Here is a 15,643-nt window from a genome sequence, read left to right as displayed (position 1 = left end):
TTACATTTAAATTAAATAAACTAAATTACGGAAAAAAAACACTAAATTACAGAAAATAAAAAAAGAATTACAAGAATTTTAAACTAATTACACCTAATCTAATCCCCCTAATAAATAAAAAAGCCCCCCAAAATAATAAAATTCCCTACCCTATACTAAATTACAAATAGCCCTTAAAAGGGCCTTTTGCGGGGCATTGCCGCAAAGTAATCAGCTCTTTCACCTGTAAAAAAAAATACAATACCCCCCCAACATTAAAACCCACCACCCACACACTCAACCCTACTCTAAAACCCACCCAATCCCCCCTTAAAAAACCTAACACTACCCCCTTGAAGATCACCCTACCTTGAGACTATCAGCCAATCAGAATTAAGGTAGGAAAAATCCTATTGGCTGATGCAATCAGCCTATAGGATTTACCTTGCATTCTATTGGCTGATTGGAACAGCCAATAGAATGCAAGCTCAATCCTATTGGCTGATTGGATCAGCCAATCGGATTGAACTTCAATCCTATTGGCTGGTTGCATCAGCCAATAGGATTTTTCCTACCTTAATTCTGATTGGCTGATAGGATTCTATCAACCAATCGGAATTCAAGAGACGCCATCTTGGATGACGTCACTTAAATGACCAGTCATTCAGTCGTCGGCCGTCGGATGAAGAGGATGCTCCGCGTCGGATGTCTTGAAGATGGACCCGCTCCGGGAGGATGAAGATAGAAGATGCTGCCTTAATGAAGTCTTCTGCCGGTCTGGAGGTCCTCTTCTGGCCTGGTAGGATGAGGACTTCTGCCCCTCTGGAGGACCACTTGTGCCCGGCTGGGTGAAGACGTCTCAAGGTAGGGTGATTGGGTGGGTTTTAGAGTAGGGTTGGGTGTGTGGGTGGTGGGTTTTAATGTTGGGGGGTATTGTATTTTTTTTTTACAGGTGAAAGAGCTGATTACTTTGGGGCAATGCCAAAGCCTTTTAAGGGTTATTTGTAATTTAGTATAGGGTAGGGAATTTTATTATTTTGGGGGGCTTTTTATTTTATTAGGGGGATTAGATTAGGTGTAATTAGTTTAAAATTCTTGTATTTCTTTTTTTATTTTCTGTAATTTAGTGTTTGTTTTTTTCGTAATTTAGTTTATTTAATTTAATTGTAATTAATTGTAGGTAGTTTAGGTAATTAGTTTAATTATAGTGTAGTGTTAGGTGTAATTGTAACTTAGGTTAGGGTTTATTTTACAGGTAAATTTGTATTTATTTTAACTAGGAAGTTATTAAATAGTTAATAACTATTTAATAACTATTGTACCTAGTTAAAATAAATACAAAGTTGCCTGTAAAATAAATATAAATCCTAAAATAGCTACAATGTAACTATTAGTTATATTGTAGCTAGCTTAGGGTTTATTTTATAGGTAAGTATTTAGTTTTAAATAGGAATAATTTATTTAATTGTAGTAAATTTATTTAGATGTATTTAAATTATATTTAAGTTAAGGGGTGTTAGGGTTAGGGTTAGACTTAGGTTTAGGGGTTAATAAATTTATTATAGTGGCGGTGACGTTGGCGGCGGCAGATTAGGGGTTAATAAATTTAACATAGTTGCAGCGACGTTGGGGGGGCAGATTAGGGGTTAATAAATATAATGTAGGTGTCGGCGATGTTGGGGGCAGTAGATTAGGGGTTCATAAGTATAATGTAGGTGGCGGCGGTGTCCGGAGCGGCAGATTAGGGGTTAATAATATAATGTAGGTGTCAGCGATAGCGGGGCGGCAGATTAGGGGTTAATAAGTGTAAGATTAGGGGTGTTTAGACTCAGGGTTCATGTTAGGGTGTTAGGTGCAGACATAAAATTAATTTCCCCATAGGAAACAATGGGGCTGCGTTAGGAGCTGAACGCTGCTTTTTTGCAGGTGTTAGTTTTTTTTTCAGCCAGCTCAGCCCCATTGTTTCCTATGGGGAAATCGTGCACAAGCACGTTTTGCCAGCTTACCGCTACCGTAAGCAGCGCTGGTATTACAGTGAGATGTGGAGCTAAATTTTGCTCAACGCTCACTTTTCTGAGGCTAACGCCGTCTTGAAGAAAACTTGTAATACCAGCGTTGGCTTACGTGAGCGGTAAGAAAAAAAGGCTTGTTAGCCCCGCACAGCCTTACCGACAAAAACTCGTAATCTAGCCGAATGTTATCTATATGACACACATGAACCAATGATCTCTAGTTGTGAAAAACTGTCAAATGCATTGAGATAAGAGGCGGGCATCAAGGGCTTAGAAATTAGCATATGAGCCTACTTAGGTTTAGCTTTCAACTAAGAGTACCAAGATACAGCAAATTTGATGCTAAAAGTAAATTGAAAAGTTGTTTAAAATTGCATGCCTTATGTGACTCATGAAAGTTTAATTTTGACTAGACTGACCTTTAATAGAGCGAAGCAGGACAGAACTCCTATTAGGCTCAATGGCCCCTAGGATTCATCAAACCATGCTCTAAATAGGTGCTTTGAATACAATTTTCCACCCGTTAAGGAAAAAATGTATATAACTAGGGCATCTGGGAAATATGAAATATTATTGTTTTATAAAGTCTGCCTCTAAAAGGGACACTAATAAATGAGCATGGTTACTACTACTCTCTGTGCTATTATTTTGCTTCCTGCGTCTGCAGCAGTCTTTAAAGCATTTCTCTTACTTTATCCCCTTACTGAAGCCAGATGGTAGAGTTCTGCATCTTTACAGTGGGTGCCACCATTTTGGAGCTCAGGTATTCTTGCACTCTGTGACAGAAGCAGTGCACATTCACAGATCAGTGACATTGCTGGCTTTTTGACCTTGTATTGTGCATTTCAGGTTAGCATACGGAATACAGAGGGGGAGCTTTTTGCAATGGCTGCATTGATCTATAGTATTCCTATGGTATTTTTATATATGGCATGTAGCTTTTATACCGTGCATAAAACGGCAACAATGTAAACCTTCCACCCTGTATTGTGTGAGCTAACCTAAAGCGCATGATACAGCTGTATAAAAGCCACAACATAACTGATCTATTACGTTTACCACATTTGTCCCGTGACGGTAGAATTTGTGAGCTCAAAAATAGTGCTACCCAGTATGAAAATGCAGAACTTTACCACCTGGCACTTGTAAATGGTTAAAAAACAGCTCTGAAGATAAGCAGCAGACACAGGAGGAGACCATTGCATTGTAGGTAGTAACTGGTGTCCAGCAGTTTAATGATCACAGTAAGGCGCTAGAGCAGCGGCTATAGATCATATGTTCACCAAACTCGCATCTCCCTTCCCTCTGTGTGTGCTAGATTTCTTAGCAAGTTCAGCAAATTGTTGTTATGCTAAGGAGCATACAGATAAATGGGTTTGGTCTTGATAAAAGCTTTCCTTTAAAAGCAAATAATATTCATCATTAATTTGCATTAACTTCTCATTGTGAACACTATATAAAAAATGCGCTCTCTCCTCAATATAAGTGGGAAACCATCACTCTTATGTACACCACGTTTCCAAATTCAAGTAATTGCGTAGTGACAATATTCTATAAAGATATAAGCTTTAGTCTGGCCTGTATTGTATAGCACCAGGCATCATACAATGTTCATTCCCTGCTGTGCAAACTTTCCTGTATCAAGGAACCACATCCACCATGATCCCCTAACATCTAAACCTCAATTATACAATTTGCAACCCAAACCCCCTAATCTCTAACCACAACGCCTAAAATGATCATACATGTATACTAAAAAGAAAAACACAAAACATGTCCTTCAGCCTAATGCCCAACTGAAAAATCCTCTTATTTTAGATTATTTCAATCTGCAGCGATAGGTTCTTCACCTCAGTTTGGGGAATTTTTTGGGATTCCTTCATATGTATGAAAGATTTGAGACAATAATAAGAACTGAAAATAAGACTAAAAAACAGAGGCTACACCCGTAAAATAATCCGGTAAGCGTACCAAAGAGCAAAAAGAACACCTAGGGAATCTTTGTTAATTCCAAAAAAGAAAAACAAAACTGTGGACAGCCAAGTCAGATTTGTAACCACTTACAATAACAATCATAATAGAATTACTGATATCCTAAATAAACACAGTGGTATTCTAAAATCTGACACAGACCTGTCAACCTTTATAGGAGACAAAATTAAAACCAGCTGGAGGAGAGCACCAACTATTGGAAATATGTTGGTCAAAAGTCATTTTACCAAGAGAAAATGCAACAAATATGTATGTGGAACATATACGTGTGGCACTTGTAGCTTCTGTAAATTCATATCCAATGAGAGAGTGTTTACTACTCGCACTGGAGATACAAAGCAGATGCTTGGATTTGCTAACTGCAAAACCAAAAATGTGGTTTACTGCTTACTATGTAAGTGTGGAAAGAGGTATATTGGCATAACAACTCGAGAACTACGTACACGACTAGGGGAACATATGAATAGCATTAAGAACTGCATTAAAGATCAAGAGAAGGGAAAAACTCTGACCCCAGTAGCTAAACATTATGCTAAGAATCACGGTACAAAACCAGATTTAAAAGTGTCTGTACTTCAAGTAATCAAACCTGGAATTAGAGCAGGGAATGTTGAAAACATGCTCCTCCAGGCAGAATGCCGTTGGATATTTTGGTTGAACACGCTGGCACCAGTAGGCCTAAACGAACAGGATGGTTATAATTCGTTTTTATAAGACCAACATATGGATGAGCAATTACCATAGATTACCAGTAATATTTTATAACTGGCATTCCCTATAAGCCAACCTATACTCAATCGGTAGACAGATACACAATAAATGTATATACCAATGTCCTTTCGCAACATCTAACTAAAATTCTGATACTAGATCTATCGTCGTAACATACACAAACCTTCTTCTTTTTAAGTGTACATTATTTTCTATTAGAGTATTAATTGAATTTATATCGCAAACATAGAAATTTTCTGATATATGTCTAACCTGTAATAAGCAGAAATGGCATCACAGTTGTATAGACATGGATACATAATAATATATAATATATATACATAACATCACTCATAGAAGACTACTAATATAGCATATTTCAGTATCTCTCTGACCAAATTTGTATAAGACTCATTTGTTATGGACCCAATACTTGATACCAGACCACTCATCCAATATTAGAATAACAAATTATTTATACGAATTCCGGGAGAATATATATATAATCAAGCTTGAATATGCATCCCTATTATTGAGTGTAATAACATACTATACTGTATTAATGGGTGCTAATATTAGTGCAATGGCGTATGAGAATGTGATAGAGATCTTTGATATACTAATGTATCTTTAAAGACTAAAACTATCCATATAGCATATTAACTCTCGCATGATATTGATCCGATTTTGTATTAACACATACACTTAATATGGAGCATATGGGCTAATCGATAACCCTGCATTTCTTTTCCATTTTCTTTTTCTTCCCCATATGTGATACCAAATTCTCTCACTATAATTGATACATCAATGAATTATTGTGATGGACTGTGTCAAACTATTGGTCTCCAAAATAACTCGCCAAATTACTGGATGGTCTTATATGTCAGCAATCTTAACATAGGGCCGTTCGCTATATAACAGATTTTAATAATGTGCATTTCTGATCTGGTATTGCACAGTGTTTATCGGCGGAGCTGAAAACTGACATATTTAACCAGAATAGAGCTACTTACTTACTTATTTTTAAGCCGTATCTAAGAAACAAATGTTTACATAGGCGTCAATAATTACACGCCTTCAGATACACGTCACTATCCAAGAAGTCATGTGACGATTGACTACCGAATCAAATGTGTCATAAACGATTGGCTATTACCACAGGGGTGTGTATGATTACTCACTCCTGATTGGCTATCAGCACTATTTTAACCGTGAGTTTGGCGCGAGTCTGGTTAGCCTTTGATAAAGCCACTAGCGTGGCGAAATGCGCATCAGGCGCTCTCTTAGAATGCTTTAAATATTTGCCTTTGTGGGTCAATTTGAGTTCTAGTATCTAATAGGAGTTATATATAGTTACCTTTTACTGGGTTTATGTGTGTCCGGTATGTGATATGGGCTACACTCTCTATTAGCTCAGTATCGTAACACGGATAGTTTTCCTAATCTCCATACTAATTGACATAATATAGATTGGGACTCTGGCAAGGTTTGACACTGCTCCAGTATTGCACTAGACAGATATATATTGTTGTGTGAGGTCAATCCTCTTTATAGCTTAGTTTTTGTGCAATCCGCGAGCATTTTGTAGTGCCTCCTTGCCAGACTCTATCATTAACTCACATAATAGGTGGTTACCAGGGCATTTCAGCATTCAACCTTCCTTTTAATTGCTTTTAACTCTGCACTTCATATGTGGAACTTTCCACCATCTTTATTTTAACATACATTATTAAAAGTTATATTTTATTATACCTGGCTCGCTCCAAGCCAGCTCACATATACACTATACAGTACTTTAATTTGTGGCTACATTGTGTGCTCTGATATATCCATTTCTCTCTTTATTTTTCCAAGATTTGAGACAATCCTGATTTGTTTTTGATTAATCAGTCGGAATTGTGGTACCACCAGCTCTTCTGATTGATTCCTTACTGATTATCAAGATTAAAGTGCCATACAATGTGATGAGATCTGTGCATATCATAAAAGGCATACTTAAGTTAAAATCGTTTGCATTAAAAAATGTTAAAAATTGCTGGCAAGTATTTTAAAATAACTTTCAAAAATAAGCAAAATGACTTACATAGCTATGCTGTCTGGAGTAGTTGATCCACCACCCCACTTATCAATGTTAAGCTTCAGAAACACAGGCATTGTATTTCACAGTTGCTTATGGCTTCTAGGCATGCTCCAGCAGATAATGACTGTGCAGGTCTGCATTCTACCAAATCAAAGGTAGATATAGATACAGCCATATAAGGAAATGTGTGGGGGGATTTAGAGCTGTACAATTCAGAAACTTAAAAGAAAGGGTTAATGGTGAGGCACTGCAGTATAAATTTGCATGTAAAGTAATTAAAGTACATATTATTATATTTTGTCTCTATTCCAACTTGTTTTATGTCCCTTTAATGTGGAACAAAATGCATCACATTGCTCTGATGGAAAGAATAATGATACTGTACTACTTTGGTATAGCAACTCCCCATAAAAATATTTGGGTATGATTTTGATTTCACGTGAGCCACACATTGCAACGACAAGGTTGTCGCTATGTAGATAGCTTCAATTTGATTCTGGATTGTGATTTAGTCTTAAGATTTTAAAGAAAACATTCAACTTTAACTTAAACAAAAGTTTGTTAATTTGTATTTCTCTTTTGTTCTTACTTGAAAGTTGTTGTTTTTTTGTATTCAATACTTGAGACATCGGAAAAGAACTGGAAAGAGTGTAAAAAATCAGAGTTTAACATTACCAGAAACTGCCATATTAATTTTGGGTTTACTTAAAGGGACATTAAAAACAGTAGGCTTGTATATTCAACAAAGAAAAACAGTGAAAGGAGCACCGGCTGCTAGATAAGGTTTTAAAAGTCATTCTTTTATTTACACCTTGGCGTTATATTAAAAATCCACATCGAAGGCACAAACATGGTACAAAAACAATAATATAATTGTATATTCAACAAATGCTTTATAAAAAGACAATGCATTAACACTTAGTTTAAATGTCAAATGAGAAGTATTTTTTTTTTCTGACTAATTTCAAAGATTACTTCCATTTCTCTGTCCCATGTATCATGTGACAGCCATCAGCCAATAACATTCTCAGTAAGAGCTGGTTTCTCAGAAAGAGTGCACATCAGAAGACTATGGATGGGTAATGAAAGTAAATTGGAAAGTTTTTTTTTATTTCCCTTTAAAAATGGTATTGTCCCCTGCCAATGTAGTGTTTTACATCTCTCAAATTAATTATTATGTTCTATGTGAATATTGTACAAAGGGTTGAAAACCAATTCCAAGTCCCTAGCGATTTGGCATTTGAATCTAACGCCAGTGAGGTTCCTTTGTCCTTTATTTATTTTTTTCCCAAGATTACATTTAACTGAGCTTTTTGAAGCACTGGACATAATAGTCATTTTAAGTATGAGCTAGTCATGGAGAGCAGGAAGGTAATGTTATAGTTTCTTACTAGGGAAAATAGCATTATAATTACAAACCTCTACAGGAGAGCAGTTTTCCTGTAATTATATTTTTTGCCATTTATCCTCTTTTAGTTCCCTGTTGCCATAGAAATGGGCTATTATTGTAAGATAATGACATGCCATTTAGTAGAGGGCATGATGTGCAACTACTGTTTTTTTTTAATTTATTATGTGAAGATCTACAGTTGATGACAGCTCTAAACCTCTATTTCATTTTCCCATCATGAATTGTGATTAATTTTGGTAGGTTTGTTTTTCATTTAGGTTAAAAGTAAAAAAAAGTAGCTAATTACCTTATAGGATTGGAAATGATTAGCTTTATTTTATTAAAATGTCATTCATTTGTAAATCTCAACAACAATAAATAACTTCAGTACAGGCAACGAGTAGCTTTGGATAGACAGTTGTGTATGACTTAAAGGGACAGTAAAGTCAAAATCACATTTTCATGATTCAGATAGTGCATGTCATTTTAACAACTTTCCAATTTACTTTTATCATCAAGTTTTCTTTGTACTCTTGGTATTCTTTGTTGAAAGCTAAACCTAGGTAGGCTCATATGCTAATTTCTAAGCCCTTGAAGGCTGTCTCTTATCTCAGTGCATTTTGACAGTTTTTCACAGTTAGACAGTGCTAGTTTGTGTGTGCTATATAGATAACATTGTGCTCACCCCGTGGAGTTATATATGAGTCAACGCTGATTGGCTAAAATGCAAGGCTGTCAAAAGGACTGAGATAAGGGAGCAGTCTCAGATGCAATGTAATCACAGAGGTAAAAAGTATATTAATATAAGTGTTTTTTATGCAAAACCAAGGAATGTGGAATAAATGGATTATCTATCTTTTTAAACAATAACATTTTTCAAGTACTGTCCCTTTAAAGAAAGTGTAGGGGGAAATGGTGTTTGTTTTATCTTATCCTCCACTTTCCACCCCCCCCCCCCCCATTAAGCACTGCTCCTATACCACTAATAAAATGTTAATTTGCATAGAAATGTGTTTTTCCTTTAATTTGCAGAATTCAAAAATGTTTTACTGCCCAGATAATGTAAGGGGGAAAAAAAACATTTAACCCATTTGTTACCAGGAATTTCAGAGAAAAACTTGCCCAAAATACTGGAGATATTTTAGCATTTTTGCAATCACTCAATTTAAACAGAAATAGAGGCTTGTTTTTGTTTGTTTTTACATATCAAAACTATATTTCTTTAAGTAGATAACCCAAGGTAATAATCTAGGCCCATTTTGGTATATTTCAAGGCATCATTACCCCGCCAAATGCGATCGTATAAAAAAAAATAGTTCACTTTTTTTAAAAGTTTGGGTTTCTCACTGAAATTATTTACATACCGCTTGTGCAATCATGACACAAATGAATGTAAAGGCTTCTCTGGTATCCCCTTTGTTCGTAAATAGCAGACATGCTTGGCTTTTCCACTGCTTTTTGGAAATTAGAAGGCTGCGAATTGCAGCTGCGCACCACACTTCTGAAATTCCCAGCAGTGAAGGAGTTAATTGGCTATCTGATAAGGATTATAGTATAGTAATGTAGGTATTATCCTAGTTGACACCTCCATTATCCCTCCATGTCACTGCCTGTAATAATCTGGCTCTGCCTTGATATGGTAACCGAGCAAAAATCGTACTCTGTTATCATATGAAGGCAGATGCTGAAAACCCAGGAACAGCAAGTCTCGGTTGTCACTTGACAACCGAAACTGCTTGGGCTTCCAGCATGTCAGACATAGATCTATGTTATATGGTACGATAGAACTACGTCATGCGGTACATAGCCTATCTATTAGGATCTTTAGGAGTTTGGTTTATTAGCTCTGTGCATACTTTTTATAATAAGTAGTTCTACGTCCGTTTGGCCCAAGGGTTTATAATATAATAAAATATTCTTCAGTAATGGGGATTATCTTTAAATCTTTCTTGATTATTTTTAACATTTGTTTGGATACTTAAACTCTGTGAAAAACGCATATTAATGACAGTTTCATTTTTATACATTTCATTAATACTTAATAAAATTTGAGAACAGAGGTGAGTTGTCTTGAAGAAGCAGGCTTGATGCTACTTGATCATATTTATTGACTTACCCACTTCCATTTGACTTGTTGCTCAGTATCCAGCAACATAACTTCCTAGCAGCGAGGTTCTCCTGAATGGTAAATGACTTATCTTTAGTTTAAACAAGGACACAATTCTCAACATCTGGACCAAATTACTCTTGAGATTTCAATATCTTATTCAACTGTTCTTTTGAAGCCAACTAATAATGGAATCTTAATTTCAAATTTGCATAATATCTTCTCCATGGAGCATTGTTCTTAGCTCATTAATAGACACAAAGCAATGTTCATAAGCTATTTTATAAAAATTAACACCCCCTATTATTAGTGTACTAATATGGAATGCATTTATGGCTTTTCTGTCCTCAGAGACCTTTAATACATGTTTAATAGCAACATTACCATCTGAATGTTTCTTTTTAAGTGCATTGATCAAGTCATTTTTTTGTTCATGATATGAACACTCTTGATGAGCAAAGGCAAAACAACTAAAGTTCTGATCAAAGTAAAGATTCTTACTTTAAATATAGATAGAATTATAACATTTTCTGTATTTTAAAGACTGATAAGACTTAGGCGGCTAAATGTATTCTAAAATAAATATTAATCTAAAATGTTAACTGTAAAGCAAGCAACAGAGACAGTATTCCATTAAAATGGGTTCAGAGCCATGGGGAACCACTGGAGGTAATATTGGTAGTGGGAGATCAGTAGATTGTCCCAACAATAGATTACACCAAGATGAGGAAGTCACATTCTCTATGCTTTTAATCCTACAACCATAAACTGTGGTCCCTCCTCCAGTGTTTACATTAATTACGATGACATATAAAAGCCATAGGCCCAGCAAGTCTTCATGTATTATGTAAGTATAAGCGTAATTAGTTTTAGCATAGTCTTATGCTTACTCCAGGCATTCTTGAAGGTTTAAGGATTTGGGGCTTATTAGTAGATTCCGTCACATAATTTTACAGGTCCAGAAAACACCTGCTCGGAGCACACATTTAATAGCAGTCCAGCCACAAGATCTGATGCTCCTTTTCCTGTATAGCAAAAAGGCTGTTTGCTAGAGTTTTATATCAGAACATTTGGAGTAGGTGGTTTCCTGTGGTCCTCTTGTAGGTCACAGATGAGGTTCCCCCCTGTAATTGTGCTTATCTCTGGTGAGCAGTAGAAGGATTGCTGTCCCTCAAGGTAGGATTGGTAATCATATGTCTGTAACATGTTGTTTTATAGTAGATCACACACCATGGGACATAGGCTGGTGATTGTATATTAAGATCATGTTTGACCCAATCAAGAAACATAACAGGCTAAGTAAGCCTTCGCTAGCTGGTATTGTAAAAGGACAATTATGCACATTTCCTTGTGACCCTTTCAAGTGACTAATTTAATATATGTGTGATTAAGACACATCAGTGTACCATAGCGTCATGCTTTATTCATAGACTTATTTGCAAGTTAACTGAAACTACTAAAAGATCTGAAGTGCTTTCCATGTGATATATAAGTCAACCCTGGTATTAAGGTCACCGTCTGTAGCCCTTTGTACTCTCTACTGTTTAAAGTCGTTTGTATTGTTTACAAGGTTTGGTACCTTGTTATTAACAGACAGGAATCATGCGACCCATTGCTGCTTATTGTTTGGTTGGTCAAACACATATAAATTCAGTTTTTCATGTACAGCATGTAAAGTATTGTTTGTGTAGTGTAATTTATTGCAATGTATGCTTTGTTTTACATGTACAGTATGTACTGAATGATATTCCTTCTTTACAATTAGAGGACTGTAGGTTTCATTTTTAAATATTCTTCCAAGTGGTAAAATCTGTGAAATGTTTAGTAGTGCAAGGGTTAAGTTCTGAATTCCTTACACTGTTGTACATACTCGTGTAATCGAGAGTTTAAATGCTGGGTTTAATAAAGAAAAAAAAATCCAAAATAGAAGTTTTTTTTGTTTTTTTTTCTGAAGTGTATTTAACCTGATTATATTTTTGTTTATCTTTATATTATTAAAGATCTTTATGTAAACTTAATTATAAAAACAAATGTGCAGCTATATTGTTTACAATTATGCTTTTTGCAAAACTCAATGACCTTTATCATCTGGTACTCAAATATTAGAAATGGCTCAGAGAAAATTAAGATGCTTAATAGAATTTGAAATCATAATGTTGACCAACTCCTTCAGGTATCTTAGTAATTATGCTACAAGAATGATTCAGGTTTTGTGATTTTGTATTGTTCCAGATAGATAATGATAATAATAATAATAATTATTATTATTTTTATTATTATTATTATTAAGTAGTACATAAATTATGATATCTTCCCTGGACTTTAACACATAAATATGCTATGACAAGTCATGGTATATATTCTGTTTACTTTTTTCCAGAAAATAAATATTTAGGGAACATATCTTATTTTAAATGTTTAATTTAAAGGACACTGAACCCATTTTTTTTCTTTCATGATTCAGATAGAGCATGCAATTTTAAGCAACTTTCTAATTTACTCCTATTATCAATTTTTCTTCGTTCTATTGCTATCTTTATTTGAAAAAGAAGGCATCTAAGGTTTTTTGGTGGTTCAGACTCTGGACAGCACTTTTTTATTGTTGGATGAATTTATCCACCAATCAGCAAGGACAACCCAGGTTGTTCACCAAAAATGGGCCGGCATCTAAACTTACATTCTTGCATTTCAAATAAAGATACCAAGAGAATGAAGAAAATGTGATAATAGGAGTAAATTAGAAAGTAGCTTAAAATTTCATGTTCTATCTGAATCATGAAAGAAAAAATTTGGGTACAGTGTCCCTTTAATCACAAAGACATTCAATATATTTAAAGGTTTTCTATGACAAATGAGTCAACAACATTGATAAGAATAATCACACTATAATTCTTTAGATTTCTGTAGCTTTTCATCATTGCACTATGAGTCCAAATATTAAATAATTCTAAGTGCTCTATTTGTGGCTCAGAGGAAACGTTCAGACACTAGCTGTATTTGAACATCTTGCATGGAGATTTCTTTAATTAAGATATAAAGTCAGTTTAAACTTACATGAAAATTTGCTAACTGTAATCTTACACCAAATGCCTTTTTGTCTTTGTGAATATTAAATTACATAGGTTTTCCCTATATTTTTTCTGTCAAAACGTTCAAAGAACATGTAAGTAAAATGAATGTGGGCCCCAGTAATAATAGATTATATCCCTAGTCTCCTGTGGTTCTGTTAGTAAGGGGATCATACAATAAACTGTGTGGGGTAATGCTTATGTGTAGGCTGGATCATTGCCCTTTGTAGGATGCTGACCATATGGAAATCAAGTCACTGAGTTATGTGAGGTACTGACTATATGGGGTTAAATTGCTGCACCAAATTTAAGGGGGGTAAAGTAACTACTGTGTTGAATGCCCAGTATTATATTTGTGTGTGGTAATGGCAAAACTGGAGTTAAATCTCTACTGTTATTATCCTGTGTTGTGTGTATTACTATCAGTATGGGGTTAAAATCGCTGTGTGTGTTATCAGTTTTTTTAAATTCCTGCCATATGTGTATTGCTGCCAATAAGGCAATTAATGTGCTGCATTGTGTTGGTGACTGGCAGACAAAGGGTTAAAGGGAAGTCTTACAACTTGTTTCCTTTTTCATTCTAGGTAAACTTTCCCTGGAAGAATTTATAAAAGGTGCCAAGAGTGATCCTTCAATTGTCCGGTTGTTACAATGTGATCCAAGCAGCACAAGCCAGTTCTAATTAATTTCATCTGTAAGGACAGTCACAATAAAAAAAAAACAGGCTTGTCATTCAAGCATTTCTTGCAAGTGGATGCCTTCTCAGTCATTCCTCTACTATTAGTGGATAACAACCCTTTAACAGATTGTTTTCTATGTATTAGAGAGCGAACAGCCTTGCGCCGATTCTGTTTCCCAGTATATACAACATTCCTTTCTCATATACTGCATCCCATGTCATTTAAAGGTATGTTTACATGCAGGTATAAAGAGATCCGATTGCTGAACTGGCTGCCCTGGAAAAAAAAAATGTGGAAGAATCTGATGATGTTATGATGACACTATATGGAACTTAGGAATACGAGGCAATTAACTGTCTATTTTATGTTGTGTTAAACCCAACTACAAAGAAATATGGACTAATGTTGGAAGCACAAGAGTATATATTTTTTCTTCTCTTAAGCTTATAGCTTAATATCTTTATAAAATAAAAGTAGTGATATTTTATATATATATATATATATATATATATATATATATATATATAATGTGCAACATTTTCTGGCATATAACATTCAGAAATGAAAAGTTAAATAGAAATAAAATTGTATCAGAAAATATTCTCGTATAGACGCTGATTTCCCACTTTGATGGACTTGTGAGGAGCATAATTCCATCCTTTGAAACCTGCAAACCATTACTATTCCATCCGTTTTTTAGCAAGAAGTTTTATGTGCCAGAAAATACTATGAATATATACGCACACAAATCCTGACGAGGAACTGTGCTAGCTTATATTAAACCTATTCCCTGCCAGAGGAACAGTATCTCCTTTGACAATAAAGGATCTTATACTGCACGTAGATGTAAAGCTTTTTCCCTGTAATTGTGATTATTTCTCATAGCCTTGATCAGACATTGTTACTGTGACTTGTATGCATTTAGCAAATCACTGTTTTAACAGGAAGCGCATGCCCAGCATTTAATATGGCTGCTTAAAATTTGTTTATTTACTGAATGCAAATATTTGTTGACAAGTCAGTCTTATGTTAATTGTTTCAGAGTTTGTGTTTTAAAAAAAAAATCATTAAAAAAGAAAGTTCCACTAGATTTTGTCAGCAAGAATCTTTTTTCCCCCCCATACATTATTAATGTTAATTCAATGAAAAGAAATGAACTGGATAAACAATTTTATTATTGTGAACTTAAACTTTAAAGGGACATAAACCCAAAATTTTTTCTTTCATGATTCAGATAGAACATGCGATTTTAAACAACTTTCCAATTGACGTCTATTATTTACTTTGCTTCCTTCTCTTGTTATCCTTTGCTGAAAGGTTTATCTAGGTAAGCTCAGGAGCAGCAAAGAACCTAGGTTCTAGCTGCTGATTGGTGGCTGCATATATATACAGATTGTTATTGGCTCACCCATGTGTTCAGTTAGAAACCAGTAGTGCATTGCTGCTCCTTCAACAAATGATACCAAGAGAGTGAAGCAAATTTGATAATAGAAGTAATGTTCTACTTAAACATAATAGAAGTAATGTTCTACTTAAATCATGAAAGAAAAAGTATGGGTTTTAAAGGGGCAGTAAACTTACAAACTAATGTTATATAATTCTGCACATAGCGCAGAATTAT

The 15,643-nt window shown here is 34.9% G+C and overlaps 1 protein-coding gene across 4 annotated transcripts in view; it reads left to right on the top strand.

The window, feature by feature from the left end:
• Window positions 1–15,110, top strand: part of HPCAL1 (hippocalcin like 1) — a 564,761-nt gene extending 549,651 nt beyond the window's left edge. For all 4 annotated transcript variants that reach the window (XM_053709690.1, XM_053709687.1, XM_053709689.1 and 1 more), the window contains one exon: window positions 13,927–15,110. In XM_053709690.1, the coding sequence (XP_053565665.1) occupies window positions 13,927–14,024 (98 nt within the window). In that variant the 3' untranslated portion in view covers window positions 14,025–15,110. The remainder of the gene's footprint in view (window positions 1–13,926) is intronic.
• The last annotated feature ends 533 nt before the right edge of the window (window positions 15,111–15,643 follow it).

Source organism: Bombina bombina, chromosome 4, assembly GCF_027579735.1.
Source record: "Bombina bombina isolate aBomBom1 chromosome 4, aBomBom1.pri, whole genome shotgun sequence".
Lineage (NCBI taxonomy): Eukaryota > Metazoa > Chordata > Amphibia > Anura > Bombinatoridae > Bombina > Bombina bombina.
Note: the sequence above shows the minus strand (reverse complement) of the source record. Positions and strands in the feature narration are given on the sequence as shown.